Here is a 17,826-nt window from a genome sequence, read left to right on the forward strand (position 1 = left end):
ACTTGTCTATGTAGAAAAGGAAAATAGGCAAAAAAAAAATATAAGGGTATTATATTGCCTGAAAGATGCCACCTCTTGCAGGTTAGAATACAATAATACTATATTGCAGCATCAGGAAAATGGAACCATTCAAGCCATATTGTGGATTCCTATAGTACAAGTATCTGTTGTAATTTGTTTCCACTGGGGGAACATCAGTGGCTACATCCCTAAGGAGCATAGTTTGCTAAAACTGAGGTCCTTTTACAGAAGCAATATAATTAAGGGGTCTGGTTCTCAGTGAAATGTTTTAGATGCCAAATGCTTCCAAGGCAGAGAATAAATCAGTTTCTTTTCTTTTTTTTTTTTTTCTTCTTCTCTTTTTAGTACAAACGTGCATTAAGCAGCATTTTGACTGGTCCAATTGCTTGGCTATGCACAGCAGACATGAAGGAAAAGAAAACGAGGCACATTTGTTTTAAGCATTGCCTTCTTTGAAAGAGCAGTGGGGTCAGACAAATTACATATGAAGTGGATTGGGCAAACATCTGCACATAAAATAATCTTCCATTAGAATAAAATGCTGCATTTAAATTATTTAGAAGTGCCCTGTAAAATGTAGACTCCTGTATAATTTAAGGATACAAAGCCACTTTTATTGCATTTCTGGTTCTTTCCTTTTAAATTATATAACAAAGTACTTATTTAATGCCAGGCCTAATGAAAGAGTTAATTTCCCAGTATGCCAGCAAAAATAAACCATCCATGCAGCTCTGGGTATTTAATTCATCATAAGGGAACAAGTGAAAGTCAGCAGTCAGTGTAACCCAAGTGAGACCGTGTTCTTCACACTGTGTAAGTTTTGACTGGCTTGTATAGAGGGTGAAGGAGTCCATAGCTCTCCCTGTGTGTCTCACAGTATTCTTGAGATGACCAAGAGAAACAGCAGCTGCAACACATTTGAAGACAGCTCGGTTCCAAATCAAAAGGCGAATAATTTTTGTCAGACAAAGGAGAAAAATCAAAATCCGCCACCTGCAAACAACAGCACAGAAGAAGTCATCTCCAAAGCTAGGGTAGTTTTATCACATGGAAAACACAACCCCCCCAAAAACCAAAACCAACAAAGCAACCACCCCGTCAAACCCCCATCAGTCCAGACATGGGAGCTGGATCTTCAGCTGGTATAAAATTAGCCACTGGCATCAGATAAGCTATTCTAATTTTATACCAGCTGAGACTGTGTCCCATGACTAGTCTCTCTTAATAAGTATATTTGTATTTTGGTAGTAGGTTATTTTCCAAACGTGCAGGAAAAACAGCCTTGGGGAATAGGAGCCCATGGTCAGTTTATATACATGGCACAACTGAAAACAAGACATGGAGAAGATAGGAGACTGGGTGAGTGAAGGTTACAAAACACAGTTATGTGGCCATGTAGAACCACTTTGCTCATCCTCCTGTATCCACCATTATCCCTCTTTCCTATCCAACAACTTACATAATTATCAAGAATCAGTTGTTCATGCCTCAAGGCTTCTGTTGATTGACTGTAGGGGCCAGGAAGGTTTCCTCTCCCACCCCCCTTCCATGGATGATATAGTAGTTTGCATCCCTGCCCCTTCCTGCCCGCCAAAGCATTAGCTGTCAGCCACAGCTAGAAGTGGGACTTTTGGGCACCAGTCCTTTCAGGTACTGGTGCTAGGGTCAAACCAAATGCCAGATTTGTAATCAAGAAAGCAAATTTTTCTCCTAGGTTAGATTGGCAAGGATGGAATTATTTTTTTCCAGTAGAGACAGAGAAATGGTATTTGAGTTTTGTAGGCAGTGACTAAATTCAGTTTGCTATACTACATTTATTAAACAAAACTGCTTTGGAACAAACTAGAGGGCAAGAATGATTTGATGAAACTACTCAGTGAATAAGTTGCAAATACCAAATGTAGCCAAGAATATCACCATCTGCTTGCGGCTAATTTGCCAACAGGAAAAAAAATTAGGAGGAAGGAGGAAGATGGTAGAAATTTATGAAAATGTATGGGAATAATTAGCCCAGCTTGAAAGCAAAAATAAAAAGAGATACCTCTACGAGATCCTTTTGTTGTGTACTACTTCGGAAATTTGTGTACATAACCAGTGCTAACATCATTGAGAGTACAGCAATACATGGTAGGGCAAAGAAAGCTGGGTGAATACCTGGGGAAAGAGCACAAAAGAACACACCTTTTATAATACAAGACATGGATAACTTTAACAAACTACATTCATCTTTGCAGCGGCAGGATGTTGTAGACTGTGCATTCATCCCCTAGCTTTAAATGTGGCAGGTTAGGATGTTCTAGGTGTTTTGGGGCAATCTGCCCAATAGTTGTACACAAACACCTGCATTGCACATCTAAGAATAAGTTGGACAAAAACACTTGCATAAGATAGTTTAGATAAAAGTTAACCTGTTTTGGAGCAGGTGGTTGGACTAAACGACCCCCTGAGGTCTCTTCCAGCCCTACTTTTCTATGATTGGGCAAGGGGAAATGGGTATATTATAGAAGAAGAAACATCAAGACTTCTCAGGTGGAAAGAGCATCATATAGCAGGGCACAGATTCTTTTCAAAACACTTTGGTAGGTTTGTTTGTTTTGGGTTTTTTTTTTTTGTTAGGATATTGTACTGACGTACTAAAGTAATTCTTATTCTCAGATCTTTTAAAATTTTCTTTTGCAATATACTTCTTTCTGTCACCCCACCTCCTCCTTGAACCATGTACTACTTTGAGCACATTTTGTGACTTCTTTTCTGGGGTATAAGGGACCTTAAAACTTCCTTAAGTGGGAATTTCTAGGATTCCCCATGTTGGATGTATTAGGCAGATCTCTGACAGCTCACATGTCACTCCAGCCTGGTCCCTTCAGCCTAGGGAGCTACTACAGGAATGTTGAGATGGAAGAAAAAAAAACCAACCTCCCAGACTGGAGTAATGAAGGCAGCCTGGAATTTAACGTAAATTATTAATTACATCCACTCCTGGCTTGCCCCAAGAATGGGACACAGTATGCACAGAGGTGGAATAAAAGCCGTGCTCTGACATGTGTGAGAACTAAAAGCAGAGAAATCAAAGGAGAGTAGAGAATACACAGAAGAATGATTGGGAAAATTAACATGAACAGGTCTGTCTAGTGTTCCCCCTCCTCCCTTCCCCAAACTTTAGGGGCCAAAGTTCAGATCCTAGTGGACTTTACATACTTCACAGGTGCCCAATAAACGTTCTTAAGGGACTGCCTCACTTTTAACTGGCCATTGGCTACAAAGTCTTCAGTCTCTGCGTACACATCCAGCCTATAGACTATACTTAAAGTTATCCCATTGATGGCTAGTTGGTAGCTTAGGTGAAAAGAGCTTCTAGTCTTGGTCTAGAGTTTGGTTCACAAGTCCTCACAAAACTACTACTGTAACTGGCAATTTCTGTTGTCTTATAAGGGAGCTCAAGAACACAATGGGACTGACACAGGAGGATGGTGAGAGTGGTATGGGAGGTTGGACGTACCCAGCCTTTTGCCCTTGTAGGTGTGTGCAAAACCTAGAAATGTATCCTGGGTTCTCAAGTTGTTTGTTTGTGTGTAGCCAGAGACTGACCAGGTTATTCATGAACTCCTTCTACGCTCTAGCCGGAATGGGCTGTGGTGCAAGCCAGTTCTTCAAAGGGCATTGAAACGGCAACCATTTCCTGGCCTGTAAAAGGTTTGGCCTAGATGAAGAATTTTTAGCTATTGCTCTAGTTGCTGGTTTTTCTGGCTATGCTCCCTCCTCTAGCCAGTACTGACCATTTGCTAAGCATGGGGCCCTGATGAGCCTCTGCAAATTGTTTGCAGTTCTGGATACTTTTGCAATAAAGGGATATAGCAGAGATTGTGGGGGCACAGGGGTCAAACTGACAAAATAATTAGAAATTTGGAAAGACCTTATATAAAAAGAGAGAACCTGGAAAGGCATACTGTTCTGTTCAGGGTGGTGGTGAATAAGAGGAGACATTTTAGACTTTAAGGGCAGCAAAACTGGTATCACTCTATAGGTTTTTTAGTTTTAGAAAGAAGCAGCTTGGTTTTTCTAGGAAGCCCCTTGCCACAGGATTCTGTGGAGGCCAAGGCCTTGGTAAAATTCAAGAGGAGAACAGGACAACTCCAGGTTATATTAAATAAGAAATTTGAAAGCAGAGAAGGGCATGGGCAATGTGTCAGTGATACTAGCGGAGGGCACAACTGAATCACCCCCACTGCTGCAGGGCTTTGGGTCCAGCCAGGCTGCAGCCCACGCCCTGCTGTTGGTGGACAAATTGTACCACTACTACCACCGCCCCGCTCACTCCTGCCGGGGGCTTGGCTCTGACCAGGCTGCAGCCCTGTGCCCCGCACCCTGCTGTCAGCTCAGAAATCTGTGGGGGCACATGCCCCTCCAACATCTTGCTAATGGGGGGGGGGGGGGGGGGGGGAGGGGGGCAGGGAAGAAAAAGCATGCTTCTGTACTTATCCCAAACTTCCTGTTCACTAATGTTGGGGGTGGAAACCTTTGTTTACAGGCTGTTCATCCATAAATGTCTGCTCTCAGTTTCTGCATTATTCTCTAAAGCATTTAGTACTGGCCACTGTCAGAGCCAGTACGGCAATTCTTATGCATCTCACCTGTTGGCCAGACTTTAATTTCGTGGTACGTCTGCAATGTGTTGACCCCATTCTCCACTCTCACACTGAGACAGTATTGTCCAGCATCATTAAAGGTATGGCTCAAATTATAGTACGAGCCATTAATCACCACCAGGTGGCATTTTTCTCCTTCCAGTGGAATACATTCAGACTTTATTAGCCAACATAAAGTGAGCGGTGGGCTGAAAGGACAAGAAACAGAATCAGCAGAGGCTGTGCAAAAATTACTTGAAGTAGGGGTGCATGAATCATAGGACTGAAATGGTACCATAATGTTGATAATATTTAGGGTTCATGTAAATAGAAATGCAGAACCAAAACATAATATGCACATTTATCAATGAATACTTCTGTATAGCACAGTTATAAGTCTTTTAAATAGGCCTTGGAACCAAATCTCTGAAAGGACAGTGAAAAGGCAGTTTTGTATAAAAAAAAAAAAAAGTCAGTGATAGCTTCCGATTGTCTGCAAGGAACTCCAGCACACACACGATCAGATAATAATTCAGTGCTTACATTTAGAAAGTGGAGAGCCCACAAGATGTTGGAACAGCTTCTCAGCTTGTGTTATTTAGTGTAGTTCCCTTGACTTCAGTGGAAGTCCCTCCCATTTACATGAACTGGAAACCCAGATGTGTGGTACTATGAATTATTCTTAAACCCAAATAATGCCAGTGTGCTTGAAAGGATCATTACCAGCATAGCAGCTGCTGGAAATTATTTTGTGGAACCGACCGTCTAAATCCCATGATATTTTGATGTTTTGGAACAAATTACCAGTAATAAGCATTTGGATTAAACTATGCAAAACTTCCAAAATGCACAAATGTTCTCAAGAACACATGGCAGATATTTGAAAACTATGCCCAACATGACTGCATGGATCATAGATACCATACTAAGCAATGCTTTTGCTTCTGTAAATATTTTTAACCATGATTTGAGAATCATCTAGCTCTGTTTACCATACTGTCCTTCAGGGGAGAAGGAAAAGATCCCCACAAGTGCTTTAGGAACCAGTGACATGAAAGGCACTGGAAAGGTAAGATATTTTTTGTAAAACAGGTATGAAAACATCTCAAGTCTGTCTAAGACAAACTGGCAGTGCCCTTTCAGGGGGTCAGGCAGGCCTCCAAGGTCTGTAGTTAAGCAGAAGGCAGGGAAAACACAGCTAACAGCCTCTTTTAGACATTAAAAAAAATGCTGATTTTCATGTTTCTTGAACAACGGCTGAGGTCAGTGTCTGTGGGCAAGTATACTTAGAGCTGCCTTGCAGAATAAGTGCTTCTAGTGCCTGAACGAGTTCAGTCTAATCTCAGTACATGGGGCTTTACCCAGACTAATTTACTCTACTGAGAAGATAATTACTGCTGCTAATAGGGGGCTAGACTGTTTTTGGTACCTAAGCAAGCTTTAGATGAGCTAGCTGAGGTACCTTGCTGCATTATAGCACATAATGCATACCTACCTTATGCTTTTATGATATACACATGAAAGTCATGTGTGTTGTCTGCTTATAAAAAAAAAAAAAAAGCATGAGAGCAATAGAGGATCACTGATTACTGTTCTTTGAACTAAAGGCTTGAGAAAGGTAAATAGAATACAAAAATCACAGCAGTACCCTAAAGCAATAAAGTAACTTTTATTGGTTAGAAGCCAGTAACCCAACCTCCTCCACTCTTAGGCGCATACCTTTTTAATGGGTTTTATTTATGTGCTTTATTTACACTTGAGACTTTTGTTCACCAAGGCTCATCTTAACTTTGACTATCACAATAACAAACCCCATCTTAATCTTTTTCATTAGCATCTCATTTCCCTAAATCTCTAGGAACTTCCCTACTAAATGGCACATGTGTTGGCTCATTTTATGTCCTGCTTTTAGACCTAGCAATCCTGTCCCTCAAATCAAATTTTAATCTGACCAGTTCATTTGTAATTCAGTGTTTCTTTGCATCGGCAGCATGATCATCAGTGTCATTCATGCCACTAGAGTTGGGGGTCTGATCATGTTTACTGAAAACACAGTTTTAGAATGATCATGCAACTAATGTTATTTTGCACATGAACTGTTCTGCGAGCAACGGGAGATTGTTGTGTGACGGCAAGTGACCTGCCAAGTGTCCGAGGTCTCAAAGTCTGGGCACCTGCCTAAATCCTGCATCTCTCTCCAATATTACTGCTCCTTTATTTACATTAGTGTCAGCCCAATCAGCTCTCATGGACCAACTTATGAAACTTCCCTCATTGGGAGGCTGACTCCAGTACCATAGATTTAAAGGTAATTTATAGACAATGTGTCTCTTACAATGAAGAATCCTGGTGAGTGAGTCCGTTAGACAGTTAGCAACTCTATTAGCACCTGAGAAGTGCTCTCATCCAGAATATTTCAGCTAGAGAAACTTAAGGACAGCACTGTACCTAGACTCCTGGCAGCCCCGGGAGAACTTTTAGTATTGGGCCCCCTTCGCCAGAAAGGATGATGATGATGATGATAATAAAACCACCACTTTTGCATCCCCTTTTTGCCCGGCCCTGGACAGCCACCCGGTTTGCTCATGTCCGTGTCTGGCCCTGCTTATTGAAAGCTAAAATTGCGCTTCTCCTTGTTCCCCTGACCTGAAGCCATCAGTCTTTCAGAAAGAGCTCTTAGACCGGGGCAGGCAATTATTTTGGGCAGAAGGCCACTTACTGAGTTTTGGCAAGCCATCGAGGGCTTCATGACAGGCAACCAGAGGCAGATAAGTATTAATTTTCTAAATTTGGGGGTGGGGGGGGGGGTAAATCACAGGCCAGATGGAATGGCCTGGCAGGCCACATCTTGCCCACCCCCGTCTTAGACCAACTACAATACTGTAATCATTTCCTTCTCCCCTCACTCCTACTGGTAGCTCTGCTTGGCCAGCTTCTTTAGCAGGAAGTCCATATTTTATTTCCTCTCCTGATGGGTCTACTACCAGCCAGACTGTCCTTGCCTTTGCCTGCTTTGTCTTCCGCCTGCCATTACCATGCTGGAACACTATCCCAAATTTTTTGTTCTCTTATTTTGTTGCATGTCATGGTTTGCCTGTTAATTAACATGGCCCTGCATGCAGGTTTCTTCAGTGATGGAAATCAGTCATGAATAAGAATCTGAAGTCCAGTAAAAAGGTCCTTTTTATTCTCTTTTCAAGAAAACCCCCATGTTCTCACTGTATTTAAGCCACTTGGTCCTCTGAAGAGAAATGCAATGTCTTCGTTTTCTCTCCTCTCTTATCTTATTGAAATACAAGGCTTTTTAAAATCAAAGGGCAGCATGTGCCATAATGTGTATTTGTATAAAGACGTCTTTCTAATGAACAGTTCCACAGCTTGTATAGAAGTCAATAAAACAAGCTGCAATGCTCTGAAGCAGGGGGTCCCAAACTGTGGTATGTGTACCCCTGGGGGTATGCAGGAGAAATTGTGGAATGGCAGATTTAATTTTCATTATAATTGTCATTTAAGGGGTTAAAATATTGACTGTATGCTGGAAAGGGTAAGTAGGCAGCTAGTAAATCTGGAACAGGGTATGCAGTAAGAAAGTTTGGGAACCTCTATTTTATAGCATGGGATATTTTATGTTTATTACTTACCTGCCATTGATCTGTAGAGATAAACTTAGGTTTTCCATTACATGAGTCTCTCTGGAACCTATGACATGGATACTTTTAACAGCATCTGGGGGGGGAAAAATGTAGTGTGAATGTCAAACTTTAAATTCAAAAATTTTTTTTTTTGTACAACAAGCATTCATTTTTCACTGGAAAACACTTTCTGTGCTGGGCAATTTCAGTTGCAACAATTTGAAAAAAAAGTATTAATGGACTACTTGCTTATTTTTGCTAAGTTACAACTGGATACTTTATTTTTGTTGCGTGTTGTTGCCATGTAATTGCTTGTTAACCCAGAGGTCACAGCAATAAACACATAAAATGGCATGAATCTATGATTGTCCATGTAAATTAAAAAGGGAGCTTGTGAAAGTATGTATGTATGTGTGTATATTACACACACACAGCTAGAATCCTGATAGATCTTTTATTTAAAAAATTAAAAACATATTTAATTGAAGATTTGTTTACCAAAAAGCAACATTAAATATATCATAATAATTTAAAAAACACTGGTAAGTTGTGATAAAAATTTAGGTTAAAAAAAAAAAAAATCTAGTGAATATTTTCATGAAAAAAAGTATATGAAATTTTTGGTCAGCTTTTCAGTTTTGAAACAAGGCAATTTCATAAATACATACATCTGCAGTTTAGAAGTGTTGACCAGACAGATTATTATAACATAATATGGAGAGCTATCATTCAGCTTTTTGTCAAATCTATGGTTGATTAATCATGCTAAAGGCAATAGGTAGATGAACAGCTTACCACAGGGTAAAAAGGAGCAGGGATTTACTGCATGCCAATGATAAGATAGCACCTGCATGCACACACCCACTACCTAGGCTAGGACTGGATATCCTATTTGTAGTGGGACAAACTGCTTGATCCCAGGACAGAGTAATTCCCATTCAAATGTCCCTCAAAGTCCCCCCCCAAAAGTTAGCTGCTATATAAAAACGTGGTAACAGTTTGTCCCAGGACATTGCAAGAGACATCTGAATGCCTGTCCCTAGCAATATGGCGGGGTATGGGACCCAGGCATCCTATAAGCCACTGCTTCCACTCCAATTCTGGCTTTCTGGCAGAAGTGCATCCTGGGAATTCCCTTGCAGGGGATTCTAGGGCATGTGTTTTACATTGTAGAGCAAGGCAACTTTGCAGTTCCCCACTCCACACTTGCAATTGTGCACCTCAGGCTGGGGCCAGGCAACCAGGGCTGCTGTCCTAAAGAATCGAGCTTCTGAAGCTCTGGGGCATATCTACATGTCTGCCCCACTGTGCAGTTACTGCACAGTCCCGGCGGCGCACAGCTCCTCTCCGACCCACTGTGCAGTAGCGGCATCGTCATGGTTTCTGACCCTAATGCACAGTAGTGATGAGCTATGGCAATGTAGTGACTCATATAGATGCCCCTTTGGAGCAGCAGGGCCTTGATCCTGCAGGATAATGGCCTTGAGCAACATCTGTACTTGCCAATTGTATCCCAACACAGCTGATCCTGTGATAAAAAAAACATGTTTCTTCAGATACTGTGGTCTAGCTTTCATTTGCCAAGGGGTAGAAATATGCACATGGGTAGTGACCACAGAGCAGCTAAAATATGGTAAATTCTTAAACTTTTTTATCCTGCTAAGTTGTCTGCCCATAACCTAATTTAAAATGTGCAATCATAGTAGTAAAGTATAACTTGTGGAATTATGCAGTAAAATTGTGTAAAACTTCCAAAACCTTTAAAACTTACCTAGCAACTCCAATGCAGTTGTAAAATCTCCGGTTTTCTGTACCATTTTTCTTCCATTTGTTGAGCTCCCAATTTCCTCCCATTCAGCAACAACTTTGAGATGGACAGTGCGATTCCCAACAGTAGAATAATTATAGTAGACAAAGGATTCTTTGGTTACCTGCTGTGTCCTGTGTGTAGCATGAAGAGATTTAGAATGAGCAGCTTCTCACAAATGGCTTGCAGGAGGGGTTTTAGATTAAAATGATGCAGTCCCTTTCTCATTCTAAAAGTGTCTTCTATTTAAGTCGACAGAGTCAAACTAAGGAGCTGATTCTGCTTTGTTAAACCAATGTAAATGAAGACCAACTCCACGAAAGTTCATGTAGTCATTAATATAAAAAGGTAGTAAAAATTAAAATCAGGGTTAGATGCACAGTACAAAGTAGGTTTTATTTAGCTCTTTTTTAAAAATCAAGGAAAACAAGGACGTAAGTCACTACTAAAAGTATTCATGGAACTGAATTAGAAAGTGCTGGTATGAGTCCAATACTGCTTTTTATTTTGGCCGTTACATCAGCTATGCCAGAATTTAACTAAAATGTTAAGCAAATGACTATGATAGTATATACAGAAATCCAGTCTGAAGCTAAACACACACCTCAACCGAGGCGCTCATCATGAAGTGCAAATAATATTGCCTGGCTTTCCTCCGTATCAAAGGTATTTATGGATAGCCAGTCATTGTAATCTATACTTGGGAAAGTTCAATACTCATCTATACTGGTATTTCAAAGTCTGGCTTGATGTTGGTCCTAGAGAAATTACATCTTTAAACTGGTGAGAGCTCCTAGATAGTCTCCATCTCTCAGAAAATAAGAACCCTTGAGAGGGTTCAGAGAAGGGCTACTCATATGGTTGAGGGCCTGCAGGCAAGACCCTATGAAGACAGACTGAGGGACCTGAATCTCTTCAGTCTACAAAGTCACTGGGGAGGTCAGCAGGGAATAGGAGACTCTGTTTACCAGGGTGCCCCTCGGGGTTACCAGAAATAATAGCCACAAACTGAAGGAGAATAGATGGAGATTTGACATAAGGAAGAAATTCTTTACAGTAAGGGTTGCCAAAATATGGAATGGGCTTCCAAGGGAGGTGGTGCTTTCCCCTACCTTGTAGGTGTTCAAGAAGAGATTAGATAGGCATCTGGCTGGGGTCACTTAACCCCAGCGCTCTTTCCTGCCTAGAGCAGGGGGTTGGACCCGATGATCTACCAGGTCCCTTCTGACCCTAGAAATCTATATAAAACATACAGTATGAGAAGCATCTTGAATTTTGGAAAAAATAAATAGCTGGACATACCCATCTCCAAAATCCCAGTAGTAGATGAATGAAGCCAACTTGAAATAATTACTTGGATCATGAAGAAAGAAAGAAATCAGGGTCAGAGTGTCTGTAGCAGAACTCGGACCTTGTTTCACAAATGTACTGTTGTCCTCTATTTGTGCAATGGTGAGGTTCCCTACTATGAACTCTGCAAGAGAAAGGTAACAAATGAATCACAATATACTTCACTTCCATAGCATACTTTGTTTCAAATTAAATGTTTAAAATCTCTCAGCATGCATTTCAGGATCTTTATATCCATTCCTCATAAGGGTTGAACAGAGGTAGAAAGATTTAATGATTTACTCTCACAAACACCAAGTCCTTGGCAGAGACGGCAGTAAAATCCCAGGTGAAATTTCAGCCCCATGAAGTCACTCAGTCCTTTGCCTCAGACTTCTGTGGGAAAATCCTGGTATCACTGGAGATCTGACTGCCAGGGCAGATCCACTCTTTCACCAGTGCTCCTGGGGATACTTGTTCTTAAGCAGGCCTTGCCCACCCACTCCTACCTGTACATAAGGCATTGAAGCTGTGCTACTGAAGCATGCTAGAGACAGAGGTTGGTGGCAGCAGGTGGTCTTGGCATGGCTTTGCCACCTCCTTTCCAGGTTGGACTCAAAGTGAAGCAGGTGGACAGGGTGAGAGAAGAGCATTTCCTGGGAGTGCTAGGGACATAAGTGTAAACATCCCCCCCCCCCCCCCCCCCAGTCTCTTGATCCATATTCCTCCTTAAGCAAAAATATAGGAAAACAAAAAAGAATTAAACTTCTGTAAATAAGTGACAGGCTATACAGAAGCCAGGGGTAAGCATACTTTAAACTGACTTTATTCTGTGAAGTGAATCTATAAAGAAGGCATGGTAAGAAAGGGGGGGGGGGGTTCAGAACTTCAGTGATTACAGGTTGAACTTTGCTTGGTCTTTAGATAAATAGATGTTTTGATGACTTGCACCGTGAATGGGATATCAAAGTTGATCCAGGTTATTTCTGGAGTTTGCCTCAAGGAAATGATCAGAACCTAGATGCTTTCCTCATTATAAGTACCTAGACAGATGGGTTTGATCATCTGCAAACTGGATCTGCTACCTTGTTTAATTGTTAATTAGTTGGCCATTCTACAGACAAAACTAGACGTACGCTTGCTCTTGCAGAATGGGGCAGTCTAGGAAGTAAGGAACTTTAACTTCCATATTTTAACGTTTCTGTCCCTTTTCCTTGTGAAGGTCAACTAGAAATAGGTAAATGTAAGCCTATAGGCAGTGCTTCTGCTGCAAGAATATGGAGAGGACTGGAAGATCCTGTCAATACTTAAATGGGTGTAAAGTAAAGGGCATCATTTATATTTGGGGTCTCTCAGGGACAACCTGACTAGCCTTTCAAAAAACACTACACACAAAAAACCCCCCCAGAAAACACAAACTTACAGGTCTATTCTCTGGCTAATGCTGTAATCCTGATAGGAACCAGTTCTAGTTAAGGGTGGCAAGATGGAGAGAATTGTTTTGCATGCTCACTTGATTATGCTGAGGCTGAACCTGTCACTTACATAGGTAGTTATGACTAGCTACAGATATTCAATGAAAAAATAATGTAATAGAAAATAAAGTAGTGCTGTCTTGTAATAATATAAAGGCATCAGCTAGTCCAGTCCTGTCTTCTGCCTAGTTTAGACGCGACTGATTTAAGAGGGAAACTTGCCTAGTTGAACAGAAACAGGCTAAAAATGCTGGGCTAGTGGGCTGCAAATTAATTGTATCTACAGAAATTTGGATCCAACAGAACAGCATTGGCTCCAGTCATCCCACTTGATTTTTAATGTGGTTTCCCACAAGCCGTAGGGAGAGGTTTTTTTTGGCAAGTGTAGACAATAGCATGGTCTGATTATCTCACTTTACGACAGATTTTTTTGGCCAACACCAGTCAAAGAAACGTCGCTTTGTTAGTGGAAGCCCATATATAAATCATGGCTATAGCTAGCCCAGTTCTGATCTCAAAGTCCTATTTTAGAAGGAGGTCTATTATAGCTTGGCAGCTTGAAAACTTAAAACATCTTTAGAACTGCTCTTACCTGTAACCTGAAGCATTGTGACATTTCCTGCAATGGGCCAACATAACCAACAGTCTGTATGAGTTACCCAGACAGAAATGGGGAAATCGCCAGGAAATTCCCCAGTCACAACAATCACGGAATTAAACTGCTGTTCTGATTTCTTAGTCAAAGTCAGAGGGGCATAAATCCAGTTGAAACGATATGAGTTTGGGTCTTGAATGAGCACATCATCATCATTCTTCATAATCAAGCTGGCACTAATAGTTGCTTGAGCTCCTGTTGTGATGGGACCATTGTTGGTGATTTCCAACTCATACTGCACTGCAAAAATCAGAAAACAAAACTTTTGGTATTTAAACAAATAGTTATTTTCATATCATCATCAGGAAAATACGTATTAAGAATGTACTGTAATTTAATAGCCAGTGACACTAGCCATAGCCAAATCCCTGAATGGACAACTGCACCTTTGGTTGTTTTACAACTGTTAGAACTAAAAACCAACCAACCAACCAAAAGCATGGGAAGAAATAAAATAAAAAACCCACCACATTTTCATAGAAATTGGTCTAAGAACTGTTAAAAATACAAATGAGTCCAACCTAGAAGATCAGAATATCCCAAGAACTTTTAAATCTAGATTGGGATGCTTCAGCTAAATTCAGTTTTGCTAATGACTCAAATAAAAACAGCAGATTTAAGCCCCTGGCCATAGGGAAAAGTTTAGCTATGTGCTCAGATCTCATCTTGGTTGCTCTGGTCATCTTTAATTAAAAATACCCCTCCCCCCCCCAAATCCCCTCAGCCCTCCAAACTACTCTTCCCACCTTAAGAAGTGTTTATGCAAACAAAGGACAAAATTAAATGGTGAAGTAACAAAGCCTTCTAGACTCTTGTTTGACTTTTGAAATATTACGTGCTAAAACTAATCCTCTTAGATAAGTCTCTCCCAAGATGTGGTAACTCCTTCTACTTAAGGGTTTTTTTCCCCTCTTTTCTCTTACCATGAGCCAGATGAAACTGAACTTATTTTTCACACTAAACTGAAAAAGAATGGCACTGTAAAGTGGGGAAAGAGAAGTTAATATAGTAAAGACAATTCGGTGGAGAGGAAAAGGCAAATTTCAGACCTGATATGTCAAGCACACTTTGACTAGTCTATAATTTTAAAACAGAGCGCCTAATTCAGTGCTGATGGTAATGGATATTTAAAGATCCAAGTAGGTGTCTGTTGGGATTTTGAAAAGCACCCAGGTACTGGCTCCCATTGAAACTATTATGAGTTAAATGCCTAGACAGTTCTGAAAATTATATTAGGTGCCTAAATATCTTTAGAAGTCTGGCCAGTGCTTCTTGCACCATTGTCAATTTTGGTACATTGTGACAGGATGTTTTGGGCTTAGGCTTGAGAAGGCATTACTGGGGCTTGTATTAATACTTTAAGCTAACAAAAAGTAGCATCTCATTGTGGCTTTTTTAAACAAGACTGAAATTCAATAGTATACACTACTGTCATTGCACCACACTCAGGGAATCCCTTTCCATTACCACATTACCCCTGCTACTGTGGGGCTTTTATAGCTACACTTCTATTCCCTCGCATCTGACACGGCTTCTTTTCTCATTTTGTTTAAAAAGGCTGCAAGCTCAAAGTGGGGAGAGGAACTGGAGATATAGCAGAAATTGTGCCAACTACAGCCTTTCTTTAACAAATGTCTTTGAGCAGAGATGAGTTCAATCAAAACTTGTCATAGGTTTTCATCCCAATCAAAGCATGTTTTTCCTTTGTCTTTATTAGTCATGAGGCCAGAGTATAGGCCTTTTTGGCTCTCTTGTTCTCTTCTAGTTTGGGAAAGAACCAAGGGCCTAATTTAAATTAGAATTGCTAAGCTGCATGCATTATCTGCTTTAGGGAAGGATAACCTTCCCCTAAATAAACCATATTAACAAACCTTAGTTCCAGGCTTGATGTAGAGAACAATGAGAGGGTGCAACACTTGTAAGATTGAGGCTTTTTCTATTTGCATTACTACTCTCAATTGCTTACTCCTGTGTGTCCTGTCAGATTTACACAAGCTAGTTCCTCAAACCCTTAAACTTGTTAGTCACTGCAGTGAGAAGGAAGAGACTTGTGCTTTATTAAAATAATAATAAAGCAAATTGTGTAATATGTAAGTAGCATTATTTTACAGCTAATGGAGCTGATGTGGAATGAGGTTAAATGGCTTCTACACGGTAACATGGCTCAACAGCAGGGCAGAGTTGTAAACAGGGTCTAGGTCTGATATACAGCCGATTCCATTTGCAGGTTGGTCTAGGTAGCATCCTCTCATATGTACTGGTACAGTAAGGATAGAGGGTGCCCCTTGTAGAAATCATTGCTGCTGTGAGGGTGGATGGGGGCATACACTTCTAAAGTGGTTTCCTCCTTTTCTCTGCCGTTGAGAGGATTATAAGGAGGTCATATTTCCTTCCCCTCCTCACATGAAGCCAGTTATGAGCTTATCAGGTAGGAAGGGACATGGGGTTTCCGGTCTCAACCTTTTTTCACCTGCCAGGCTCAGTAGGAAGAGAATCCACCCCTGCTAATAACTCCTCTAACTTCATTTCCCAAAGCCCAAGTGCCAAGTAAAGCTGGCAGGGTTGGATGGAGCCCTGCTCTACCAAACTGCAACAGAAATACCAAGAACAACAAAATACTTCTCATGCTCTCTATTTTATTTGAGAATGCATGGAGCAACTCTTGGTTTGCAGATACTGAGATAATGCACCGATGAGGCGGATCTTAAAAAACAAAAAAAAAAAAAAAAAAAACTTAGCTAGTGTTAATCCTCAGACAGTTCCCTGTTCATGTGACTTGAAGAAAAAAGAAAAAAAAAAAAAAAGAAGTGAAAACCAGGGAAAGAGCCTTATGCTTATCTAGTACTTTTTGGTGGAGGTTTTCAAAGTGCTTCAACAAAGCTGGGGACAGTGAATGAAGTCTGATAAATGACTTGGAAGGAGATTAAGTGACTAGCACAAAGTCACCCTGTGAGTCAGCAGCAGAGGGTGGTATTGAATGCAACTCTCCTGACTCCTCTTTGCCTTCTACCCCTTGCAGGATGAAGTGCACCAGCATTAAAAAGGAGCAGAAAGATGCAGACTCTTTGAGTGCCTTGTAACCCCTGGGTGTAGGAGCTGGCAGGGAGAAGAGGTACTTCCCAGTTGGGAAGCAACATTGACAGCGAGCCTTACCTTGAGCAAGCAAGCGCCACCCCCGTGAATGTAGGGCAAGGAAAGCTGCCTTATGTTCATGAGAGAACTAGCTCATTGCCAGCTCCCCCCAGGAAGGTGCCGTCTTAGGCAGGCAGATCCCTTCCCATCTGCTCCCTCCTGCACAAGCAGGCTGAAAACACAAGTCATCCAGCTGAGGAAAACAGAGAGGCATCCTTATAATTAACTACTGTCTACTCCAGGCAGCTGAGCTACATCCCAGTCCAATTTTAGACTGGCACTGTAGAAATTAGCAATGAAGAAAAAAAAAAAAAAAAGAGAAACCCACTCTTAGCTCATCTAATCCGTTCCCCTGCAACTACAAGGACTGTCTCAATATATAGGTTATGACAGTGCAAACCCAGCTTGATCATTTTATTCCCCAGCAAGCCAGAGAAATGCTTGGTCATTTTTTGGTTTACCTGGGAATAAAGCCTGGTGCATTTTTAGCAGGGGTGAACTGCTTTTTCAGGGCTGCCTTCTAGTAACCCCCTACATGGAGAGGGGAGCGGATCTACCTTACCTGCTGCTGACCTGAAATGGGAAAGCACCAGCACCACGCAAACCACCTGGAAGATGCTCGGGGGGAGAAAAGCCTGGGCCATCTGTAGCCAGCACCCGGGGGAGCTGCCGCTGCCTGCTCAGCTCTGGGAGCCAGACTTCATCTTCCACCTGGGCTCGCTCCGCTTTTACAGCCAGGAGCTGGGCGGCAGCAGCTCCCCCGCAGGCTCTTTGTGGGCATTGCATCGCCCTTTTTTTTTATATCCCCATCTACAACAAAATAGATCAGCAGTTCCCAATCTGTGGTATGGGCACCGCCAGCGGTACACGTCTGCAGATTGATTATAAGTACTTTATCTGACACACTTTTGCTGGTGGTACCGAAGGTTGAACTGAAAAATTTGCTGGTGGTACTTATGTATCGGTTTAAATTGGCGGTGTGCACTCTGTTTGGGAACCACTGAAATAGGTGATTATATTCTCCTAAAAGTGTGTATGTGGGGAAATACCTCTTAGCAAAATAGATGGTTTTGATTTTAAGAACACAACGAATGACATAATCCCAAGAAGCAGAATTGAAGACCTTGCTCGTACAAGCACTGGATGCTTT

The 17,826-nt window shown here is 41.4% G+C and overlaps 1 protein-coding gene and 1 long non-coding RNA gene across 3 annotated transcripts in view; one reads left to right on the forward strand and one right to left on the reverse strand.

The window, feature by feature from the left end:
- LOC132244616 (uncharacterized) overlaps window positions 1-16,999 on the forward strand; it is a 28,633-nt gene extending 11,634 nt beyond the window's left edge. The window contains exon 2 of the long non-coding RNA XR_009456226.1: window positions 16,564-16,999. This is a non-coding gene — a long non-coding RNA (uncharacterized LOC132244616). The remainder of the gene's footprint in view (window positions 1-16,563) is intronic.
- TMEM130 (transmembrane protein 130) lies at window positions 15-17,469 on the reverse strand. Of its 2 annotated transcripts, none has more exons than XM_059716355.1 (8): window positions 17,250-17,469; window positions 13,482-13,779; window positions 11,388-11,559; window positions 10,050-10,219; window positions 8,288-8,372; window positions 4,653-4,855; window positions 2,063-2,175; window positions 15-1,014 (listed from the first exon to the last, which is right to left on the reverse strand). In XM_059716355.1, the coding sequence occupies exons 1-8, from the start codon at window positions 17,460-17,462 to the stop codon at window positions 826-828; spliced, it is 1,443 nt and encodes a 480-aa protein (XP_059572338.1). In that variant the 5' UTR covers window positions 17,463-17,469; the 3' UTR covers window positions 15-825. The 2 variants fall into 2 exon arrangements, with proteins under 2 accessions (XP_059572338.1, XP_014466172.1); XM_014610686.3 differs by having other exon boundaries at window positions 13,482-13,784; window positions 17,239-17,392.
- Between the last annotated feature and the right edge of the window lie 357 nt (window positions 17,470-17,826).

The sequence above is a fragment of the Alligator mississippiensis genome, chromosome 13 (genome assembly GCF_030867095.1).
Source record: "Alligator mississippiensis isolate rAllMis1 chromosome 13, rAllMis1, whole genome shotgun sequence".
In the NCBI taxonomy this organism is placed as follows: Eukaryota; Metazoa; Chordata; order Crocodylia; family Alligatoridae; genus Alligator; species Alligator mississippiensis.

What these genes read in the sequence shown, in the direction of transcription:
- TMEM130 (XM_059716355.1), bottom strand. Translation starts at nt 17,462, where the DNA reads ATGCAATGCCCACAAAGAGCCTGCGGGGGAGCTGCTGCCGCCCAGCTC. An exon ending in CACAATGCTTCAGGTTACAG is followed by an intron (nt 11,560 to 13,481) that starts GTAAGAGCAGTT and finishes TTTCTCTTGCAG; the next exon opens with AGTTCATAGTAGGGAACCTC. An exon ending in AATTAAAGTCTGGCCAACAG is followed by an intron (nt 2,176 to 4,652) that starts GTGAGATGCATA and finishes CTCTTTCCCCAG; the next exon opens with GTATTCACCCAGCTTTCTTT.